Source organism: Procambarus clarkii, chromosome 7, assembly GCF_040958095.1.
Source record: "Procambarus clarkii isolate CNS0578487 chromosome 7, FALCON_Pclarkii_2.0, whole genome shotgun sequence".
In the NCBI taxonomy this organism is placed as follows: Eukaryota; Metazoa; Arthropoda; class Malacostraca; order Decapoda; family Cambaridae; genus Procambarus; species Procambarus clarkii.
The window spans coordinates 39,131,270-39,144,895 of record NC_091156.1 but is presented as its reverse complement, the minus strand read 5'-3'; the positions used below and the strand labels follow the sequence as shown (position 1 = coordinate 39,144,895).

Genomic DNA, 13,626 nt, shown 5'->3' with positions numbered 1-13,626 from the left:
AGAATACTGTCTTACCCAGTTGGGGTCTACAGTGACATGTTAATTAGAAAATTTATTCTGCACACCTCTACAATAAATGAGACCAGTTGGAACTCAGGGTTCAAACTAAAACAAGAACTAATCACATGGCCTTTTCTCTTACAATGAGTATAGTACCTTACAGTGGACACACCTGTGGAACCAACTGTAGGTTTAGAATTAACATTATTTGATATTCCTGACAATGAAGTAGCAGGATTAGTTTTTATAAGAGAAGAGTTCATGGGAGTAACTGGAGCACTAGTACTGGATTTATACTGATAAGGAGTTCTGTGAGCATTATAATTTACTTTACGGTTAAACTTAGGTGATTGGGCCTTAGTTAACAACTCATGCTCATCAGCGAGCTTAGACAGCACATAAATGTCTGTTATGTTCTTCTGCTCTGCCATAAAAGTAGACAATTTATCTGGGAGACATGCCAACACTTCTTCTGTGGTAAGAAGATTCTTAAGAGCATCATACTCTGTTATAGAGGGTGATTTACGCCATCTGTTACAATATTTAGTTTTTAACCTGGTGAAATCTGCAATTGTTTGTTCACTTGCCCTCTTTAAATTTCTGAACTTTTGTCGGTGTGCTTCAGGGTTCAACTGGTAAGTATTTAGGATGCTGTTCTTAACAAAATTGTAATCAAAACTGTTTTCATCAGGCAAAGATGCAAAAACTTCCTGACTTCGCCCTCTAAGTTGAATTTGCATGATCGCTACCCATTGGTCCATTGGTCAGTTCATACTGACTGCAATTTTAGAGAAATATGAAAAGAAAACCTCAAGGTCCTCCTCATTGAACTTTGGTAACTCGACATTCTTATTTACTTTTTTGTTTTGAGATATATACAAGAGTTGTTACATTCTTGTACAGCCACTAGTATGTGTAGCGTTTCGGGCAGGTCCCTGGAATACGATCCCCTGCCGCGAAGAATCGTTTTTTCATCCAAGTACACATTTTACTGTTGCGTTAAACAGAGGCTACAGTTAAGGAATTGCGCCCAGTAAATCCTCCCCGGCCAGGATACGAACCCATGACATAGCGCTCGCGGAACGCCAGGCGAGTGTCTTACCACTACACCATGGAGACTGTAAACTTTAGAAACGGAGACTTATATATATATATATATATATATATATATATATATATATATATATATATATATATATATATATATATATATATATATATATATATATATATATATATATATATATATATATGACTTCATGCAAGAACGAAACATAATAAATATTATATTGTACATTAATGTGAGTATTCTTTAAATAGGAATATGTAACACACCTCTAGCTTCAATAATCTTCCCCCAGACAAACACTGGTTGCGGAGATCGAGAAAGGCTCGGTGACTTCATGCTCCACAAGGAAGATGAATGCAACGGGCCATTTACTGAATTTGAGTTATTTTCGGCCCTAAACAAAGATAAAGCCACATCACTTAGTGAGGATGGTATCACTTATGACATATTGCGTCTGCTCCCTTTAGTACCAACATTATCTAATACATTGCATAGTTACAAACCCATAAAGATTTCAACTTACATTCAACAGAGCAGAAGTTGTTAAACACATGGGACAAAATCTTACTGAAGCGATCATACGAGTCATATGCAGACGAGGAGTCACAACAACGTGACTGAAATATGTTGACCAAATCACACACTAGAAAGTGAAGGGACGACGACGTTTCGGTCCGTCCAGGACCATTCTCAAGTTGATTGAGAAATGATTTCTCACAATCGACTTGAGAATGTTCCAGGACGGACCGAAACGTCGTCGTCCCTTCACTTTCTAGTGTGTGGTTTGGTCACTATACGAGTCATAAATACTCATACTCCGCCCAAGTAAAACAGAAACAAACAACACTTAGTGGGCCACCCAGAGGCTTAGAGCCCGCGCAGGAATTTCCCTGAAAAAAAACCACGGGAAACCCCTGCTTGAGCTGTATAATATGAGCTATGTTACTGGGTAACTTCCTGTCTTCTGGACCAACAGTATAATCATTCCAAAACTCAAGGAAAATCAAGAGAATGCTTTCCACCCAATTTCTCTTACTAACTGCATTTGCAAAACATTCGAGAGAATGGTCCTAAACCGTCTCCCCCCCCCCCCCTAAGACCGAATACCCCATAAAACCGAATAAGAATAATGTTTTCCCCCAGATATATGGCTTCATGCATGGAAAGAGTGTGCATCATTGCATCACCACCATTCTTACCCTGCACACTGAAAAGTCATATACCACCTTCCTAGATATCAAGTCTGCCTTTGATATTGCAAATCGAGATGTTATCTTAAGTGACCTTGCGAGAATGAATGTTGGTGGTCGGCTTCTTTGTTGTATCAGGAGTTACTTACCCAACAGGAAGTCATCTGTATTTTTCCAGTGGCATCGGAGTGTAACAAGAGACTTCGAACTAGGTACCCCACAGGGAGGTGTCCTCAGTCCTACCTTATTTAATGTCTTAATAAACACGCTGTTAAACTCTGTACAGAGCAAACCCAAAGTCCACATCATTAGCTATGCTGATGATATAATGATACACACCACTAGGTATGATAACACGCAGAACACTCTTAACTCTGTATTAGACTCATGTCAGGACCTACGTTTAGTCATCTGAGCAGAGAAAACAAAGATACTAAATCGGCGCCCACCCCAGGCAGGGAGAAGTTGTTCGCAAGATGCAACTGTCTGATAGCTCCCAGCTTGACTATGTAAACAGATTCAAATACCTTTGCCTTGAGGTGTCACTGTATGGTCCTATTGTATTCAGACTCTGTCGTCAGTATAAAGAGAGGCTCCGAGCTCTCAAGGCTGTTGCAAGTTTCTGACTCAGGCTATGGTGCCAATGTCAGAATTGTCAAAATGATGTACCTGACATACATAAGAGCTTTATTGATTATGCTGCACCTCTGCTTGCTTTGATGCCTGAAAGAAAGCTTCGAGGAATTGAAAAAATGCAGAACGAAGCCTTGAAGATAATCCTTGGGTGCCCTCGTACCACAAAGATACTTAACATGAGAAAAGAACTTAATATTCCGAGCGTTGTTGATCGTGTTACTAAAATTAACTGTTAAATTGGTATACAAATGCTAAGGCTAACTCATCCAAATCCTTGCACAGAAGCCCTCCAGATTGTTTTATTGAAGGTCAGCATTGTTCCAAATCGATAACTAAAACTGGAACTGATTTTTCAAAATGTATCAGGTTTATAATTTGTACCAAGAGAGACAACAACGGCACTTTCCTGCACCGTGGGAGATTACATCCTTTCCAATTTTAATCCCACCCTTTCCACCCACGAAGTAAATAAGAGATCTGCCCAAGCTTCGTCTTGAGGCAAAGCTCAACGCCTTAAGCCATATTGATGCTCTGTCCATAGAGCATTCTCTCTCTCAAATCATATACACTGATGGTTCCCTACACCACACCACGGGTGCAGTTGTCCTGACAATGGGCGATGGCTTATATTTTGAGTGGAGAGTCCATATAAACAACTGGGTCTCTACCCTTCAGACCGAACTATTTGCCTTGCTCCTTGCAATGAAAAATATACAAGTCTTCAAACTTGATACATAAATTGTAAGTGACTACTTATCATTCTTAATTGCTCTCAACTCTTTAAGACATAACTGTAACATGCTCGTGTCTGAAGCTTGACACAAATGCAACAAAATTATTAAAGATTGTAACAGAGTTCATTTCATGTGGTCTCCATCTCATGTTGGCCTCCGAATGCATGATAGAGCTGATGAGTTAGCCAAAGAATCTGCCTTTAAAGGAGACGTTGAGTGTAACCTTCGATTGTCAACGAGCAGTCTGAGAGCAGTAGTACACCAAGAACTTCAGCAAAATCTTGTAGATCTGAGGCAAAGTGAAATCGACACCAGTAATTTCATCTATCATCATACTATCATGCAAGAGGAGCCACACATCTATGGTTCATCGAATAAAATCAACAGACTTCTAGATGTTACTACTGCTCGGCTTAGACTCGGTTACAAGTATCTCTGGGAATTCTCATTATCTGCTGATGTAGACCTAACCAAATGTAAACTGTGTCAATAAAATTATTCGCACACCCTCCGTCACTATGTGATGGAGTGCAAAAAGATACTGAATTCAGAGACAATTCTATAACCAATGTTACAACGATGTGTAAATATTTCATTCAAAATTATCTGCTTCCAGAAATTTTAGCCAAATATCCCCAGTTGGTTAACTGTAGGTAGTAACTAAGTGACTGTAACCTATCCACTGCTGCTCACTGGATGAGGGGCGGTGCGCAGATAAGACATAACAATTGTGACACTAGCTCTCCACATATGTCAGTTGCTTAATTTAGAAACTGTACTTATGGTCGATCTCGAACCCAGTGAAGATATGCCGACTTATACAGAATTTTGTAACTAGCTCATCAAGATTGTAGCTTGCTTAGCTAAATGATTTGTGGGGTTCAGTCCCTGAGCCCATTATGTGGCTCTGTAACCCTTTCCACTACCGCCCACATGATGGGTATGGGAGTGCATTATACGTGAACTAAACTAAACTAACCAGACACAGTTTAGATTAAATGCTGGTTACGGAGAACGAGAAAGGCTCGTTGACTTCATACTCCACAAGAATTAAGATTGAGATTTTTTATTCAGGTAAAGAAATATACATTGCGGATGCGTTACAAACATAATGTTGGATTTATAGATAGAGCTAGTACATACAATACCTAAAGCCACTAATATGCATAGCGTTTCGGGCAAGGTGAGGGAAAAAAAACACTTAGATTAAAACTTAATAGTAATTGAGCTTAAACTATAAATTGTGTTGAAAAAATAAATAAAAAAGGGGTTTGAAAAAGGCAGAAAATAACAATTATACATGTTGGTCAACAAACAGCATTGTTTAAAATAGTAAGACATGGGTTGACATTTAGAGGTAAGGTAGGTTACATGGAGTTTATTAGGTTTTTATCTTAAACTGGTTGACAGAGGTATAGCCTTTGACATGATTGGGAAGGTCATTCCACATTCTGGGTACCTTGATTTGTAGAGCATTTCTAATTTGATTAAGTCGTACTCTTGGAATATCAAATAGGTAGTTGTTTCTGGTGTGGTGCCCATGGGCTCTGTTACAACCTTCTAGGAAGCCTTTAAGGTCAGGATTAACATTACAGTTCAGAGTTTTAAATATATAGATTACGCATGAGAGGATGTGCAGTGACTTAATATCTAACATATTCACAGATTTGAGTAAGGGTACCGAGGGATGTCTGGGGCCAGAGTTAGATATTGTTCTAATAGCAACTTTGTGTTGAGTACTTGGAAAACATAAATGATTCTGGGTAGTAGAACCCCAAGCATAAATATCATAGTTGAGATAAGGATAGATGAAGGAGTAATAGAGCATCACCAGGGCAGGGCGAGGTACAAAATATCTGACCTTAGAAAGAATACCAACAGTTTTTTAAACTTTTTTTTCTATATTTAGAATGTATCCCTGGAAATTCAGCTTGATATCAATGAGGTCTCCAAGGAATTTACTATCAACTTTGATACTAATTTGGATATTGTTTATTCTTAGATTAATTTAACTTGAGGATCTATTACCAAACAACAAGAGAAAGTTTTGTCAATGTTAAGGGTAAGTTTGTTAGCAGTAAGCCAAAGATGGACTTTATTTAGTTTAATATTCATTGTGACATTTAGAGCAAGAGGTTCGGGACAGGAGAAAATGAAGGTTGTGTCATCAACAAATAGAATTGGTTTGAGGTGTTAAGAGGCATGTGGAATGTAGATGAGAAAGAGGAGAGGACCACGTATGCTGCTCTGTGGAGCGCCAGTGTTGATTGGAAGGGCGGGAGAAATGAAATTGTTCACAGAAACATACTGGAGCCTGTCAGTACGGTAAGACTGAAGATATTGGAAGGAGTGTCCTCTGACTCCATAATGATGTAATTTAAGAAGAAGGTTTTGGTGGTTGACAGTGTCAAAATCCTTACGTAGGTCAACAAATAACCCAACAGGGGACTCATTTTTATGAAGAGCTGTATGTATCAAGTTAATCATACTAATAAGTGCATCGTTAGTGCCTTTTTGGATCTGAAGCCATATTGACATGAGCTAAATATATTGGGTTTGGTTAGATAAGAGTAAAGCTGCTTGTTGATTAGTTTTTCAAATATTTTTGACAAGTTTGGCAGAATTGATATAGGTCTGAAATTGTTGACATCATTGAGATCAGCACATTTTTGGATTGGGGTTACTCTCGATTTTTTTTAGAATATCTGGAAAGGTTTGGAGTTCATGTGACTTGTTGTAGAACAATGCAATAGCAGGAGCTAAATGTCTGGAGTTTTTTTGTAAATTAGAGTTGGTGTCACAGCACCATTTATATATCACAGTCACAGCCCAGCCTTTGGTAGGGAAAGGATTATCTCATTAACATCAGTGGAACTAGCAGGAGTTAGGTACAGAGACACTGGATAGTTACCTGTAAGGCAGTCCTTAACATTAACAACACGAGAGGATGGTATATCATTAGCTCTCATTCTCAAAACATTCTCCCGAATGTTTTGCAAATGCAAAAGGGAAATTGGGCAGAATGCATTATCTTGATTTGGCTTGTTAATTAGAATGATTATACTGTTGGTCCATAAGATAGGAAGTTCCCCAGTAACAGTATATTATCCCCAGTATATTATACACCTCAAGAACGGGATTTCCTGGTACTAGAGGAAGCAAAGACAATATGTAATAAGTGTAACCATCCATACCAGGGAATGTGGCTTTACCTTTGTTTAGGGCCGAAAATAACTCAAACTCAGTAAATGGCACATTGCATTCATCTTCGACTTTAATATTGACCTCGGCAAGCCTGATAACCCTCCTGTTGTTAGTTTCCTCAACTGTATGAATTCCTGCTTCCTCATACCCTTAATCACTAAACCTACTAGAATCATACTGCCTCTACTCTTGACCACATCTGGACTACCTCTCCACCTACTTCAGGGATAATCATTGATTGGACCACAGACCATTACCCCCTCTCATTTCTCCTAACCAAAATAAATAACCACCTCTAGATACAAGGAAGATAAGCTTTAGGCTGCACAATGAAACTTCTATAAGCAACTTTATTGTTGCTGCTGCTAATATGAACTGGGAGGCTGAATTAGTTGACATAGGGGACATCAACCTAGCGGTGCAAACATTTCTTCAGAAAACTCTGAGCCATTATAACTCCCACTTTTCGATGCTAACGAAATAAGTCACAAATAAAACTTGTTAAGCGTCTTAAACCTCTCAAAACTCTTGTGGGCAAAGGATTTGGCATTAACACAAAATATGCTCGTAGTTTTTATGTTGCCTTTATACGATCTGTTGTTGACTATTATGCCTTGCATCTTTAAAAAATTTTCTCCTAAACAATTACAAGGCTTAGATGTAGTACAGAATGATGCCATGCGCATCATCCTGGGTTGTCCTAAAACTGTTAGAATTGTTAACATGAGAAAGGAACTAAAATTACCTTCCATTTACGAAGGAATAGTTCTACTTAGTACAATGTTTTGCGTCAAAACTTTGAAAAATAATGGTCCCCCAGCTCTATTCAAATTAAATTGAGATCCATTCTAAACAATTCTGACTGTTCCCTCAATCTGCCGCAAAAAGCTCCTTACAGTGTGTTGCTCAGTTGTTGTGCCTATAATCTTCTGAAACTGAATGTCTTTTAATATTGATAAAACTGTTCACTACATTCCCCCTTGGAAAGATGTATAGGACTCTTTGCATTATACCTCCCATCAGTGTAAAACAAATGTATAACACTGAAACTATGAGATGTATAACATTAGAAGCTATTGACAGTCATCTTCAAAATCTCAAACCAACTGAATCCTACGTCTTTACTGATGGCTCCGTGCAGTTAGGCACGGGTAGAACAGGTTGTGCATGTGCAATGTATAAAGGGAATGAAATGATCATGTCTAGTACACAGAGATTGAACAACTGGGCAAGCACGACTCAGACTGAGCTATTGGGTATTTATCTAGCCACTAAATTTAAGCTCAATGGTGGTGGAGTAATATTCTGTGACTCTAAAAGAGCTCTGCAGTCCTTTAATAACCCATCACAATGTATGTCTGAAGTAGCTTGTAATATTAAATGGAATGGAATTTTTGCCAATGATAATAACTATTGTATAAAATTTGTGTGGATCCCATCCCATGTTGGAATTGGAAAACATGACTTTGTAGATCGATTGGCCAATGAGTCTTGCAGGAAAGAAAACACTGATTATGACTTTGGAATATCTAATGCAATTATTAGAAACATACAAATTAAAGAAATTAATTCAGATTTAGAAGAACTAAGAAATGCCCAGAGACCTGAAAGCTGCAGTATTAAAAGCTATGACATGTTTTGTAATAATAAGTATTTGTATGGTCAGTAAAGTAACCGGACCAGGGAATGGGATGTAGTCATTGCGCGAATTCGCCTTGGCTATAGACACATCTGGCAGGTTAGTGAAGCTGAGCTACTACCAGAATATTCAGATTGTAAACTCTGTGATAAACCTCTAATGCATTCACTAGAACACTATATTATTGAATGTGAAACCGTAAAAGATTTTAGACCTCCTGGCCTATTGTATCACCAACTGTGAAACTATTTCATGGACTCAGGTGTTCTGGACGACATCCTAACAATTTATCCAAAATTTGCTTGTCCATTTTAAAGAATGAAGAACCATTTTATTTAAATTACTTCCAAGCTGCGTCACTTATGAACTCATCCCTGCCCATGTGTGGCAGTGCACAATAGAAAGTTGTTTTCACATATTCATACATTAAAACATTGATTGTAACCATGATATATATATGTGCCAGTTTAGACCTATTGTCATGTGTATGACCCTCTGTCCTGCGTGACAGTGAATACCAGCATTATCCTCACTTTAATAGGACTTAATTGAAATCCTCAGATTAGGCAAAATTTTAATTAATTTTGTCAATAAAGATGCTAATAATAATAATAACAAATAAAGGATTAAACACTCCATGGCTTACAAAGGGTTTACTTAAATCTATTAATAAAAACCATGACCTTTAGAAGAAGTATAGCTGGTTAGGAGTCGTCTCCAAAGAATTTTTAAAGATTTACTCATCAATGGTGTCTAAAATAATTAGAAGAGATAAAATAAAATACTACAGCACCCAAATCCCCTAAGATTTAAAACACAACTACATTTTCAGATTCATGTAAAATAAATCAACAAGTCGCACACAAGTCATGTAAAATAAATCAACAAGTAAATTACCGAATTTAAGCTCTTGTCCCCTACCTTAGTTCCCTCTTGTAAATTCATTACTATCTGCCAAAATCCCCTGAGATATAAAAGCTAACTATATTTCAGACCCATGTAAAATAAATCAAAAGTAAATTACCGAGCTTCAACTCTTGTCCTCCGCTTTAGTTCAATGTTCATCAAAATTAATTCAGATCAAGTCCCTTTCCTTTTTATCAAAGTAAACATCCTGTCCTTTAATACCCTTTTTGTACTTATCTATGTAAATAATCACTAACGAGCTAATATTCACACAGTGATAAATATCACACGGTGAAATTGTACCTTGTATTCAAATACCCTTTGTTTACTCAACTATGTAATAATCACACCTAACGCTTTCCCACCCTTAACTCCCTTCACCCCTTTTCCTCCCTCTCCCTTACCTTCCCCTACTCCCCCTTCATCTCTCCCTCACCCCCCACTCCCGCTTCATCTAGCCCATTTCCCAACTTACCCAAACCTTCAATAATCCTACTGTATTTGTAATTTTTCTCTATACAATGTTCTCATAATGTTCTTAGCATGTTCTTCACAAGTTCATCATCTTCTCTTACAAGTTCTATGTATTCTTTATCATTTTCCCCGTATGTTCACTGTGTGCAATGCTTTCTCTTACATGTTCTATGTGTTCTTTATCATATTTTCATGTTCTCTCTAAGTTCATATTGAACAAAGTTCACTGTGTTCTTTGTCATGTTTTCATGTTCATCTCATGTTTTCTGTACAACTTTTATACTCAATATGCATGTTCACAATGTTCTAAGCATATTCTTAACAAGTTCATGTTCTATTTGTTCTTTTCATGTTTTCATGTTCAACACATGTTCCCTATACAACTTTTATACTCAATATTCCTGTTCTCCGTGTTTCAGAATGTTCTTCACAACACTGTTTTTAAACAAATCTTCACTTTCTTCAGTACCAAATTTACCAAGACAAACTTTTCTTGTAATTTTCTTAACTAAAACTACTTGTCAATCAACTGAAAATACTCACATTCATCATTTCATAACTAAATTTATCCATCGTCAATTAACTAAAAAAAATAGTCACTTTCATCATTTCTTAACTAAATTTATTCGCCAATCAATAGAAAATAGCCATGTTCATCATGTTTTCTTGTCGTTGCTTAACTAAAATAACACTTCTCTTAGTTGAAAATTGTCAAATGTAGCTTCGTTCAGCACTGTTCTTAACTAAAATTATTCTTCCCCTCAACTAAAATAGTCAAATGTAACTTCTTTCGGCACTTTCGTAAGAAACAGTATACTTCATTGAGTAAGAAAAATAGTCAAAGACACTCTTCGAGACATCAAGGACACATTCAGAGACACCAAAGTTACTTTTCAAGACATTAAGGACACACTCAAAGACATCAATGTCACACTCAAGGACATCAATGTCACACTCAAGGACATCAATGAAACACTCAAGGACACCAAAGACACTCTTCGAGACATCAAGGACACACTCAGAGACACTAAAGTTTCTTTTCAAGACATCAAAGACACACTCAGAGTTATTAAAGTTACTCTCTAAGACATCAAATTTATTCTCAGAGTCGTCAAAAGTAAACTCTAAGATATAAAAGTTATTCTCAGACATCAAAAGTTATTCTAAGTTATCAAAGTTATTTTCAGAGCTGTCAAAAAGTTAATCTCAGAGTCATCAAAGTTGTTCTCTGAGACATCAAAGTTATTCTCAGAGCTAACAAAAAGTTAATCTCAGTCATTAAAGATAATCTCTAAGACATCTTCGTTCATCAAAGAAACTCTCCTTCTTTCATCAAAGTTGTTCTATAAGACATCAATATTGTTCTCTAAGACATATTCAGGAATTAAATAGCTCTCTCAAATGTACAATTGTTTTCTTCCGTTCAGTAACGAGTTCAACTTTTCATATCAAACTTTCAGTTATGTTAATAATTATTCTGTTAAAATATATTTTCTTAGTCATTTTACCTTAAAACTATTCTCTGAACATCACTGAACTACATATCTACATATGAACTATATCTGTAAGGTTAGGTTAAAGATAGTATATTCAACAAAATATGTCCAACATAATAAACTACATCTGAAAGGTTAGGCTAAAAGTCAGAGAATAAGAACAATTTATATCCAACACAATGCATACACTAAGATCAAAAAGAGGTTAGGCTAAAGGGGTCAAAATAAGAACAATTCTCTAACATAATATATACAACTTATGAGCAACTTGACGAACTTTAAGTAAAAAAGATAAACAGTGAATAAACTGTCATATCTAACGAATATCTCTTTAAATGCTAAAATACACTAACTTTAACAAATTACCCTTGAAATGAATAAACATCCATTTGAGAAATTAGCCCTTGAAAACGAGAAATGTTTATTTATATAAAAAAAATTGAAATCCTTAAACACCCAATCTTTAACATACATCACTTGAAATGTATAAATGACCATTTGAAAAATTACCCATTGAAACGAACAATGAATATGAGACATTGATTGACAAAACACAAAAAGACCAGCAGAAATATTTATGTAAGTTAGGTCAGATCAGTTTGCGTAAGTTAGGTTAGGTAAGTTACGTCAGTTAAGTTTAGTTAAATTTGGTTATGCAAGTTATGTTAGGATAATTTAGATTAGGATAAGTTTGCTTAGGATAGGCAAGTTATGTTAGGTTAAGTAAGTTAGGCTAGGTTAGGTAAGTTAGGTTAGGATAGAAAAGTTAGGTTAGGTTAAGTTAGGATAGGATAAGTTAGGTTAGGATAGGAAAGTTATATTATGTTATGTCAGGTTAGGTTATGCAAGTTAAATTAGGTTAGGAAAGTTAGGTTAGGTTAAGTATGTTAGGTTAGATTAGGCAAGTTAGGTAGGTTAGGTTATGCAAGTTAAGCAAGGTTAGGTTAGGTTAGGTTAGGTTAGGTATGGTATGATAAGTTAGGTAACATAAGTTAGGTTAGGTAAGTTAAGTTGGGTTAGGTTAGGTAAGTTACGTTAAAATAGGTAAGATAAGATGGGATAGGTTAGGTAATCTTCCTCACCGTAGCGCCCACGGCTGTAGTCTCCCATCTTCCTCACCGTAGCGTCCACGGCTGAAGTCTCTCTTCTTCCTCAGTGCAGCGCCCACCGCTGAAGTCACTCACCTTCCCCTTTGAAGCGCCCAAGGCTGTAGTCTCTCATCTTCCTCACTGTAGCGCCTACGGTTGTAGTCTCTCATCTTCCTCACTGTAGCGCCCACGGCTGTAGTCTCTCATCTTCCTCAATGATGCGTACACAAGTGTAGTCTCTTATCTTCCTCACTGTAACGCCCACGACTGAAGTCTATCTTCCTCACTGTAGCGCCCACGGCTGAAGTCTCTCATCTTCCTCAATGATGCGTACACAAGTGTAGTCTCTTATCTTCCTCACTGTAGCGCCCACGACTGAAGTCTATCTTCCTCACTGTAGCACCCACGGCTGTAGACTCTAATCTTCCTCACTGTGGTGCCCACCGATGAAGTCTTTCATCTTCCTCACTGTAGCGCCAACGGCTGAAGTCTCTCATCTTCCTCACAGTAGCGCCCACGGCTGTAATCTCTCATCTTCCTCACTGTAGCGCCAACGGCTGTAGTCTCTTATCTTCCTCACTGTAGCGCCCACGGCTGTAGTCTCTCATCTTCCTCACAGTAGCGCCCACGGCTGTAATCTCTCATCTTCCTCACTGTAGCGCCCATGGCTCGAGTCTCTCATCTTCCTCACTGTATCGCCCAGGCCTGTAGTTTCTCATCTTCCTTACTGTAGCACCCACAGCTTTAGTCTCTCATCTTCCTCGCTGTAGCGCCCACGGTTGTAGTCTCTCATCTTCCTCACTGAAGCGCCTACGGCTGTAGTCTCTCATCTTCCTCACTGTAGCACCCACGGCTGTAGTCTCTCATCTTCCTCGCTGTAGTGCCCAAGGCTGTATTATCTCATCTTCCTCACTGAAGCGCCCACGGCTGTAGTCTCTCATCTTCCTCACTGAAGCGCCCACGGCTGTAGTCTCTCATCTTCCTCACTGAAGCGCCCACGGCTGTAGTCGCTCATCTTCCTCACTGAAGCGCCCACGGCTGTAGTCTCTCATCTTCCTCACTGAAGCGCCCACGGCTGTAGTCTCTCATCTTCCTCACTGAAGCGCCCACGGTTGTAGTCTCTCATCTTCCTCACTGAAGCGCCTACGGCTGTAGTCTCTCATTTTCCTCACTGTAGCACCCACGGCTGT

General features: G+C 38.0%; 1 protein-coding gene across 1 annotated transcript; it reads left to right on the top strand.

Moving 5' to 3' along the window:
* The first annotated feature begins 3,789 nt into the window (after positions 1-3,789).
* LOC138358065 (uncharacterized protein PF3D7_1120000-like) lies at positions 3,790-10,938 on the top strand. The gene is made up of 2 exons (XM_069315537.1): positions 3,790-3,943; positions 10,751-10,938. The coding sequence occupies exons 1-2, from the start codon at positions 3,790-3,792 to the stop codon at positions 10,936-10,938; spliced, it is 342 nt and encodes a 113-aa protein (XP_069171638.1).
* The last annotated feature ends 2,688 nt before the right edge of the window (positions 10,939-13,626 follow it).

Coding starts and splice junctions, on each gene's coding strand:
- LOC138358065 (XM_069315537.1), top strand. CDS start 3,790: ATGCATGATAGAGCTGATGAGTTAGCCAAAGAATCTGCCTTTAAAGGA. Junction 3,944..10,750: donor GCAAAGTGAAATCGACACCA/GTAATTTCATCT, acceptor TTACTTTTCAAG/ACATTAAGGACACACTCAAA.